At 36.5% G+C, this 10,934-nt stretch overlaps 1 protein-coding gene across 1 annotated transcript; it reads left to right on the forward strand.

The window, feature by feature from the left end:
• The first annotated feature begins 7,730 nt into the window (after positions 1 to 7,730).
• On the forward strand, positions 7,731 to 9,009 carry LOC133033444 (uncharacterized). Its single transcript, XM_061108172.1, has 2 exons — positions 7,731 to 8,692; positions 8,769 to 9,009. The coding sequence occupies exons 1-2, from the start codon at positions 7,821 to 7,823 to the stop codon at positions 9,007 to 9,009; spliced, it is 1,113 nt and encodes a 370-aa protein (XP_060964155.1). The 5' UTR covers positions 7,731 to 7,820.
• Positions 9,010 to 10,934: the final 1,925 nt, after the last annotated feature.

The raw sequence follows: 10,934 nt of genomic DNA on the forward strand, positions 1-10,934 counted from the left end.
ATGGCATGGCATTTACACAGATATATCACTAGGGTAATAACCCTAGGCTACTAAACCGTTCCTATTAGGGTAATAATCCCTAATCTCGGTTACTAAACAATCATACATATCACTTTCAATAAAAGCACCACTGCGCATACTCTACGTGCTAACCACTGTCTTACCTATTGTCCTACAAAAGTAGAGATTCTGAATCCCCGGGTGCTCCTAATCAGGTGTCAGTAATCCTAGTCACACAATCTGAGATTTCACAAATAGGGTTAGCCCCTTGATTTCCAACTCATAAAATATTTTCAAGGAATTTAAAATTCAAATAATCACATAGAGCTCGGAATGAGCTTTCCAACGACATAATGAACTCCTCAATTGGAGTTCGGAATCAAAAGTTATCAATTTTCAAAGTTCAAACTCAAAACTGCCCAAAAACTTAAGGGCGAGCCGCGGCATGCCCAAGCCATGCCGCGGCACCTGGGACACATCCCAGGTTCGACCAAACAGGGGTAGGTCACGGCATGCTCTGAGCATGCCGCGGCACCTGGGTTGAAAACCCAGAAACCAGCCACCAAGAAGACGAATTTTCAGGCTAAAACTCAATCAAACTCATTCAAATTCATAACCAAAACTTCCAAATCATAGACCAGAGTTTCTAGCAAACACTAGGGATTAAAAACACATAATCATGCATCAAAATCCAACAACAAACCCTCATTTCAGATTGCATAAAAAATCACCAAATTCATGCTTTAACTAAGCAAACTTCAAGCTCTAGAACTTGAGCTTCATCTCACTTAATTCAATCAATTTCCAGCCGCAACTACTTTAAAAACACATGGATTCAAGCTAGAAAACACTTCCAAAATCTCAACTAAAGCTTAACCAAAATCCAAAGCATCATACAAACAAGGTTTATGCAATAACATGCTCAATTCAACTAAATAAGACAAACATGCAACTACAAGCTCAAAACAACTTTTTCCATGCCTTTGCAACCATAAAATTCAGTAAGAAGACAAGGTTAAAAATCTGAGAAAGCTACCTCAAATAAAGCTAGAACTTCCTTCAATTCCAAACTCAAAAGAAATCCTCCAAATTCAAGCTTCAAATCAAGCAATCCACTAATGATCAAATTTAAATTTCAAGAGAGGGTTGAGAGAGAGGGGTTCGGGTATGGGAAGGAAAAAGCCAGAAAATTCTTCTCCTTTTTCCAAAAATTCATCTTTTATTGAAATAAATCCAATAAGGTCAAAAGACCAAAATGCCCCTAGGGCCATAAATCATGCATACACACTCACATGGGCAATTAAGTCATTTCATGCACCCATAAATCCAATATAATTTCAGATTATCACCATTAAATAAAAATGCCAATTATTTCAATTCAAATTGCATTTCGGGTTCGAACTTGGTTCGGCCCGAGATACCCAGTTGTGACTATACCGCGCCAACCTGTGAGAACACACCTGAAAAGATAACACAGGCATACTATATAATAATATAGTTCCATTAAGCACATAATTAAATTAATTTCATCATTTTACCCTTCTTGGGTCATAATTACTAAAATGCCCCTAGCTCACCAACGGGGTCTTACCAATTCACATAAATTGAACTATAGAATAATATAATTTCTCAATTATTCATAATCATCTAATTAGGGTTTTACACTATAAGTCTCCGTGCTCACTTGGGGGGAACCCACACTGTACAATGCATCAAACTAACACAGAGAACTTATGCAAAGAAATTTTAATGCTTAGTATAAGTTACTAAACCTGCCTCTAAGTCAAGTGCAAACATACTTCAGCTTGGCATACAAAAAAGTAAATTTGGATACTTACATGTCAAGGCAGTAAGAAGATAGCCAAGATAATTATATGTCCATAATAAAAGGCTTTAAGGCTAAACAATAGTAGTGTTCAAAAATGAAGGGCCTATAGGCCAAAAGCAAGAACATGAAAGCCTTAAAGCAGAATATAAATAAAAAATCAGTTCAAATATGTAAGGCTACAACCCAACAAGAACTGTACAACCAAAGAAGAGCCAGACAGAGTTCCTATAAGAACCACATAATGAGCTAAATCTCTAAGGCAAGGCAGAGGTCCTAGCAGGTTGCAAGCCAAAAGGCAGAGTTCGTTGTACGTTCCAAGCCATAGACAAGACTCTAATCAATCGTATTCAAGGGTACTTTCCAGATAATGTCATTGTACAAGGTTGGGTATCAGTGAAGTACAGTCTCAAGTGTAACAACTTGGACACATGTTGAGTCTTAAGTTGAGCATTCGACTATAATAGACTCACCATTAAGTTGCATAAAAAGTTTCTAAGGGAACTACGTATTAGACTAAGGTTGTATATGCCTACAAGGCCATGACAGGATTCTTGCCAAGGTCAAAAGAGGATAGAAAATTGGCCACCTGCTTGGAACCAAGGCCTAGGCTCGTCAAGGTTCCCAAGCTTTGGGAGGGTCGACTAGGGTCCTATGACCCAGCCAAGAACCGGCCAGGAACACTAGACCAAGGCATGAACTGGCCAGTTCCTTGGGTGAAACCCTAGAGTTTTCCAACCCCCATGATTAAACCCTAGCACCAACCAGGTCTCAAACAAGACCCCTAGGGCCAGCCAGGGTTAGTTTCAAATCAAAATGTGTGTCTTTCGTGTTCTTAATGACTTAAAGAGTCAAGAATAACAACAAAGGCCAAAATTTGAATTTTTTTATCAGGAAATAACACATTATGCATTCTAAAACTATCATTCAGATTAAAATATTAAAAAGACTACAATCTAACATGAGAATCAAAAAGTTTCTAAAAGATTAAAAAGCTTGAAACTTATCAATGACATATTCAAAGGAGAGACATCGAAGAAAAGAAGATGTGGCATATATGGAGAGAGAAGATTAAAGATCAAAAAGCATGCCATGCAAAATTCCAATACTTGGCTAGACAAGGCTGCTCAACAAAGGCTACTGTAAGCAAGACGAGAGCTGGAAAGTCCCTATCTGACCAAATGTTCAAACAGGGATTTGGGGAGAAAATGTTATCCCAAATTTTGTCCACCTGACTTGGGATGTCCGCATAAGCCAAGACTGAGGATGTGTGGAATATAGCCTTGTTAATAGCAATAAAAAGTCTCTGCATAAGGCATGGCAAAACTGTCAAGCAGAGCAAAAGAAGTTAAGCAAGTCATCAAGAAGCTACATAACCATGTCTGGTTGGCCAAAGGGAGTATGTAGGCAAGCTAGGAGAAGCTTGTATGGCTGGCTAGGGTTTGAGCACAAGCTGGCTGACAAAAGGGTGATTGTCAGACCAAAGAGGGCTCGTTCGACCAAGAAAGTCTGACCTTTGCAAGGAAAGTTGTACAAAGGCTGGCCAACACCTACTAAGGCTGGCCAACACATGCAAAGGCTAGCCAACACTTGCCAAAGCTGGTTCTTGGTCCTTTAAATAGTGACAACTCAAGGAATACGTTTGTGATCCCAACAATCACCATGTGTCGTGAACTTATCTCGATATCTAGAAAATGAATGGAAGCTCCCACAACTCAAAGAGTCCCTAAAGCTTGGGGAGTAAATGTTATCCGTGTTTTTAGACGAGTGACACACGGCATAAAAAAGAAGAGATAATCTCATAATCTCACTATGTAAAACTCCTCAATTAGACTAAGTCACGGAGAAGCTTCACTAATCTTAGAATAGGTTAAGACCGAAAGGTATGCGAAGATATGCCTTACCTTAGCTTCTCAGACAAAGAAGACTCATTATCACTACGAAATCTAGAGTGGTCCAAGCTCAAAAGCTGCCCAAGTGATACCCAGATGGGTACTCGAAAGGCCTATCACAGACAGTGATCGCCCAAAAGGATCACAGACGTCTACCTTGGAAATAAACCCGGATCGCCCAGTGACGGTTATGCTTCTTCTTACACAGGATTAGATCGTGTCCCCTGTGCCAGGACATGGCAGTGCACAAACCTTTTCGCTAGACAATTATTTTAAGCATTTACTTTTCAAGGTTAAACCTTTCGGCGACACGTGCCATTACATACAATGGTCCCCAATTGTCTAGATGGTTCAATGCACTAGCACAAATCCTTCCAATGGGCCCAACAAACAACTCCTTTTCACTACTACAATGTTAGCCTATAGAGGTAGTTTTTTCAACCCCATTTATAAAAAGGGAAGCTAAAGGGTGTGAAAATACCCGCTATGTTCGAAATTGACATTTAGAGGCAGTTTTTTGATAAAAACCGTAGGTATAAAATCGCATTATACCATTTAGAGGCGGTTGGAAATTAATTTTTTTTTTCTGAACGACCCTATGGCGTCGGTTCCTGCATAGGAACCGAAGCCATAGGGTACACGGTTTGCTGACACGTGTACCCTATGCCGTCGGTTCCTTCATAGGAACCGAAGCCATAGGGTCGACCCTTGTATATAGGGTTCGATCATCTTCTTCCTCCCCACTTCACTCAGCCAACCCAGCAAAAAACCAGAGAGCTTTTCTCAGCCAAACCCTCGCCTCCACCACCTTCTCCCACCCTTATCTCCCCCATTTCTTAACCTTTTTAGCCCATTTTTTTTTTAAAAATCCTCCATTTTCGATACTTAATAACATACACCTAAAAAATTTTTATTTTTTACCCTCTTTGAGTGTCATCCGAACCCAAATAGTAAAGTTTGGGTTTGAAATCCGGCCACCCATTTTTCTTGAGAAATTGTTGAATCTCAACCTCGTTTAAGGTATAAATATTGCTTCTATTCTTTTTGTATTATGTATATTGTTTTATTTTTTGTTTTTGTAAATTATTATTTGAGTTTTTTTATTTTATTAGTAATATTATTGTGTTTTATGTGTATAGTGCCGGGATTTTTTACGGTGGTCGTCGGATTGCGGTTATTAGGTAATAATTTATACCTCAATGTATAGTATATATATGTATTTGTATATTTTATTGAATATTTGTATATAATGTGTGTATATATTGTGTGTATATAGTGTGTGTATATTTTTTTATAGAAATAAATTTTGTAATTGTATTTTATATATTTTTTGTAATATATATTTATTGTGAATAAAATGACATTGGAGGGATTTCATTAGTTTAGAAATAAAAATTTTAAAATTGAATTAGTGTGTGATATAATTTTATTTTTTTGAGATAATAGTGTGAGATATAATTGATTATATATATGTATGTATAATTTAGTAACTAAGTAACTTGTTACAATTTTTTATAACTAGTTATAAGTAATGAAATAATTAATTTTGTAATTTCGTTGTATTTCTTTATATTGTAGGGGTTCGGCATAATTTTGTGTGTAGCGTATTTGGGCTTGCAATTGTAGGTATATACTTTAACTAACTTTTTCTTATTATATAATTAATTATCAATGCATGTTAGTTGAGTTTGAATATCTTAAATATTCATCCGTAGTGAAGTAGGTTCTGCGAATACATGTACTGCGGTCGGATGGGTGGATAAATTTTGTATTATTTATCTATTTTGTTTGTTATTTTAGGCACTTGTAAAATTTTTGGGAACGTCCAATTACAGCCGTTATGCTGCCGAAATTTTGGTAGAATTGGGATAAATCTTACTAAAACCATTCATAATATTTACATGACATAAATAACTAGTTAATTATAACATAGTGATAAGAAGTTAGGTCACATAAAAAATAATAATATTCACATTTATGTAAACTTTTTAATTTTACCAACATTCTAATCAACTAAACAACCTAATAACATGAACTAATCTAAAACGAAAATTTGAGTAATTTATAAATTAATATGAATAAATTGTGTGAGAAACTTAGTTAGTTACATTGTGTAATTAGTAACTAGCTATAATTAGTTACTAAATACATTAACAAAATAAACATATAGAATCCTTCTTTTTTATTTTTTTTTTCTTTCATTTGAGAGGTTCAATGTGGATTTTTATTTTTCAAAGAAAATAAAGAGCAAAAGTTAATTAAAAGGGGAAAATATTAGTTAATACCCTTATGGCTTTACCAAAAACTTTTCCCCTCAACTTTTTTTATTAAAAATATTTAACATTTTACCAATAGTCTAATCAACAAAACAACCTAATAATATGAACTAATCTAAAACGATAATTTGAGTAATTTATAAATTAATATGAATAAATTGTGAGAAACTTAGTTAGTTACATTGTGTAATTAGTAACTAGCTATAATTAGTTACTAAATACTGAATTTTTTTGGATAGGATTTTTGTTATGGATGAATCATGGATGCGTGAGGAGAGAGACACACTGCGATTTCAAGTAGCGTTCGATGCATTTTTAGAGTTTGCCTTAAAGAATTCTAAAAATCACGATCGTATTCATTGTCCGTGTGTAGATTGTTGTAATGTATCTAAAGGGAATATTACAATGATTAAGGACCATGTGTATTTACGAGGTTTCAATAGAAGTTATACTAATTGGTATTACCATGGTGAACATTTACCTAATGATCCATATCCATTAGGAAAGCGGGGGGTAGATGATATCGAGGGTAATGATTTTGATGCTTATCCATTGGACTTGCTTAACGAAGCACAGGAGGAATTTCTTAATGATCCTGAGAAATTCGATAATTTTCTTAGTGATGCTGATAAATCTCTGTTCGATTGTTGTAAAAAACTAAGATTACCAAAAATGGTAAAGTTTTACAACATAAAAGCAGAAAATGGAGTGAGCGATAAATGTTTTACTCAATTTTTAGTTGCTTTTAAAGATATCTTACCATTTGCAAAATGCTTCCCGGAATCTACTTATGAAGTGAAAAAACATTAAATTCTATAGGATTGAAGTATGAAAAAATTCATGCATGTCCGAACGATTGCATTTTATATCGTAAGGAATATGCAGACATGAATTATTGCCCGACTTGCGGTTTATCCCGTCATAAAGTAAACAAGAGTAAGGAGAATAGGAAACTTATCCCCCAAAAAGTGATGTGGTACATGCCTTTGATTCCGCGACTGAAACGATTATATCGTAGTGCAGAACATTCTGAAAATTTGATTTGGCATGAGACCAAGAGAGTGAAAGATGGAAAACTCAGACATCCTGCAGATTCCCAAGCTTGGAAAAAAGTAAACTACATAAATCCTGAATTCAAATCTGAACCAAGACACATTCGTCTCGGTACGTACGCGGATGGAGTAAATCCACATAGATCTCTAAGTAGTCGTCATAGTTCATGGCCTGTCTTCCTAGTTATGTACAATCTTCCTCCCTGGTTAGTGATGAAGAGGAAATTTAACATGCTTTCTTTAATGATATCAGGCCCGCAACAACCTGGACATAATATCGATGTATATTTGGAAGCATTGATTGACGATTTAATAGAATTGTATGAGAATGGGGTTCAGGTCTATGATGGTTTTAAAAAAGAATTCTTTAATCTGAAAGCTGTGTTGTTGTGGACTGTCAGTGATTTCCCTGCTTATAGTAATTTATCAGGCTTAAGCACAAAAGGTTACGAAGGTTGTCCGATTTGTTGCACTAACACATCGGCTCGTCGCTTGGCAAATGGACACAAGATGTGTTATATGGGTCACAGACGGTACTTGCCTGCAAATCATCCTGATAGACAGAAGAAGAAAGCATTCGATGGTACTGAAGAGGGTCATATGGCTCCTTTGCCACTGTCTGGGGAATAAATTCTCCAACAAGTTCAACTTGTAGATTTTAAGTATGGAAAGATGCAAAAAAAAAAAAAAAACTAATGGTTGTTTTCAAAGAAAGTCAATCTTCTTTCGTATTCCATATTGGAAAAGTCTACTAGTTCGACATTGTTTGGATGTCATGCATATTGAAAAAAATGTGTGTGAGAGTATTATTGGTACCTTACTTGATATTCACGGCAAAACTAAGGACGGTCTAAATAGTCGCTTAGATCTCGTTGAAATGGGTATACGACAATCTCTGGCACTTGAGAAGAAAGGTGAACGTTTATATTTGCCTCCTCCTTGTTTCACTTTGTCCAAAAAAGAGAAACAAACAGTTTGCAAATCACTTGCAAATATGAAAGTACCCGATGGTTACTCGTCTAACATCAAAAACTTGGTGAATGAGACTGAATTGAAACTAATGGGTCTGAAATCACATGATTGTCATGCGTTAATGCAACATCTACTTCCAATTGCCATTAGATCAGTCTTGCCAAAAAATGTTCGAGAGTGTTTGACACATGTTTGCATTTTCTTTAATAGGCTGTGCGGGAAGGAATTAGAATTGGATAAGTTAGATGCATTACATGAACATGTAGTCAAAACATTGTGCAACCTGGAAAAGTTTTTTCCGCCATCTTTTTTCGACATCATGATCCATTTAATGGTTCATCTAGTGAGAGAAGCAAGGCTGTGTGGGCCGGTGTGGGCGAGATGGATGTATCCATTTGAAAGAAATATGAAGGTACTTAAAAGTTATGTGCGTAACCACTATCGGCCAGAAGCATGTATGGTTGAGTGCTACATATCTGAAGAGGCTGTGGAATTTTGTTCAGAGTACATGGCTGGAGTTGAGGCAATAGGAATTAGCAAACCAAGAACTGACCTAGATGATGTTGATAGAGGATTAAGGGGGAAAGGGACAATGGTGACAGTGTCCAAGCTTGAACTAGATCAAGCTCAATTAGTCGTGATGAACAATAACGCAGAGGTTCAACCATATATAACGTAAGTACCTTTTTTTTTATTAACATTACTTAAGTCACGATGAACAATAACTTGATTTACCTTACTTGTTTTACAGTGACCATATGGAGCTGTTACAATCAATGGTTCCAAGAAATCAAAAAAATAAACAAAAATGGGTTGCAGACCAACATCGTCAAACTTTCATTGGGTGGTTAAGGAATACCATTATATCAAAGTTGAACGAACCGAATCATGGAGTATCTGATGTGTTGAGTCGTATTGCCCTTGGACCAACTTTTGCGGTTGCAAAGCATGAAGCGTACATTGTAACGGGTAAACGTTTTCATACAAAGTAAAGAGATGATGCTCGAGAGGTTCAAAATAGTGGTATACGTATCGTCGCAGAAACTATGCACTTTGCAAGTGCAAAAGATAGAAACCCTGTTTTAGGTACTATGACGTATTACGAGGTCATTGAAGAAATATGGGAGCTCAATTATTTTGCGTTCCGAATTCCACTTTTTAAATGTTCTTGGGTTGACAACAACGTTGGAGTAAAAACTGACGAGCTTGGTTTTACTTTGGTTGATTTAAGTAAGAGAGGAAGCAAGAATGATCCATTCATCATGGCTAGCCAAGCAGCTCAAGTTTTTTACATTTCTGATCCGGCTAATGCTAAATGGTCTATTGTTTTATCGACACCAGAGAGGAGGTTCTTAGAGACTGAAGAGGATGAGGAGAATGTTGACTTATGTTACGATGACTTCATTGTTGGACAACCAATTCATGAGCAACTTATGGGAATTGATCGTAACATTGAGGAAGACGACGCTGAATACATTAGAAACGATATCAATGAGGGAATATGGGTCAATTGTGATTCAGGCAAGCATAAACAAAAAAAGAAAAGAAAACGTGTCTAATTGGTAACTTGATATATAGCTTACTTTATATTGTGGTTGTGAATGCTCCTGAATACTTAACAATTTGTTTATGCTTTTAATATTTCATATACACTACTTGTTATATATATAGCTAACTTTAAAGTTTGTTTGTTAATGGTGTAGACATGGCGAACTCAGAATCAGGATCTGATTCGGGCACAAAAAATGAGTGTCCAACCACAATACCTACACGAGGGCCGACGCAAATGAACGAAATATCCAAACTAATGGATCAGGGCAAAAGAGTGGCCCTCGAGGTTAATGACAAAGGTCAATACTGTGGAAAAAGCTATGCGAAGCTTGTATCCACTCTAGGAGTCAGATGTCGGCAGACAATAGGGTTGGCCTATAAAAACTGGAAAGAAGTCAATCCGACTCTGAAAAATAAAGTTTGGAAAGACATACAGGTAAGCTGTTATTTGTTAGAATTTTGATTTGTTTTTCTATTACTTCAAATGTTGACTCTAACCGTGTTTGTTTTCCTTCAAAATAGACGGGGTTCATTGTGCCGGACTCCTTCAAACATGATTGTCTCATCCTAGCTGGGAAGTTAATGAAAGACTTCAAGAATAGGATGACAAAAGACATCATAATGCCCACGTTGAAAGAGAATGATCTGGGACGACTAGCACAAGTCCCTGAAAAGCACCCCGAGATCGACGCTGCTGATTGGTGCAAATTTGTTGAAAGTCGACTAACTCTTGAATTTCTGGTACGCTAATTATATTAACACTAAGATAAACTCTTAAATACAAGTACATGTATCTAATGTATTTTTTTGGCATTGTAGGAATTGAGTAAGGTGCAACGTGAACGTTCCTCAAAAATTCAATCCAGACATCGAAGTGGTCGGAGTGGAATGGTGAACGTACGAGAAGCTGTGGTATGTAATGCTTAAAATTTAATGTGCTATAATGTGCTATACAATTTAATTGGTACTCATTTCATTGTTATAACGTTATGTAGAAAAAGGACCTCGAAGTTGCAGATCCCCCCCGCCACCGTGTTTGGATTAAATCTCGCACCAAGAATAGAAAACTTGTCACTGATTACGACAAGGAAATTGCACAGAAGATAGTAAGTATATATTAATCCTTAATTGAGTTCTACTCATGAGTTAGTGTATATAATTCATATACTAACTGCTTGAATATATGCGTGCATTAGGCTCAATTAGAGGAGAAGCTTAGTCAGGGACAAATTCAGGTCCAGGGCCAAAACGATATCCTGACGCAGGCGCTCGGGACACCAGAGCATCCTGGACGTGTCAGGGCTGCTGGGTATGCTATTACTTCAAATGTTATTTATTTAGTTACACAAATAAAATCGTTGCTAAT

This window comes from Cannabis sativa, unplaced genomic scaffold (assembly GCF_029168945.1).
Source record: "Cannabis sativa cultivar Pink pepper isolate KNU-18-1 unplaced genomic scaffold, ASM2916894v1 Contig7, whole genome shotgun sequence".
NCBI lineage: Eukaryota > Viridiplantae > Streptophyta > Magnoliopsida > Rosales > Cannabaceae > Cannabis > Cannabis sativa.

Excerpts from the sequence above, each read along its gene's own strand:
- LOC133033444 (XM_061108172.1), top strand. The coding sequence starts at position 7,821 with ATGCATATTGAAAAAAATGTGTGTGAGAGTATTATTGGTACCTTACTT. Across the intron at positions 8,693-8,768 it reads GAGGTTCAACCATATATAAC|TGACCATATGGAGCTGTTAC; the intron begins GTAAGTACCTTT and ends CTTGTTTTACAG.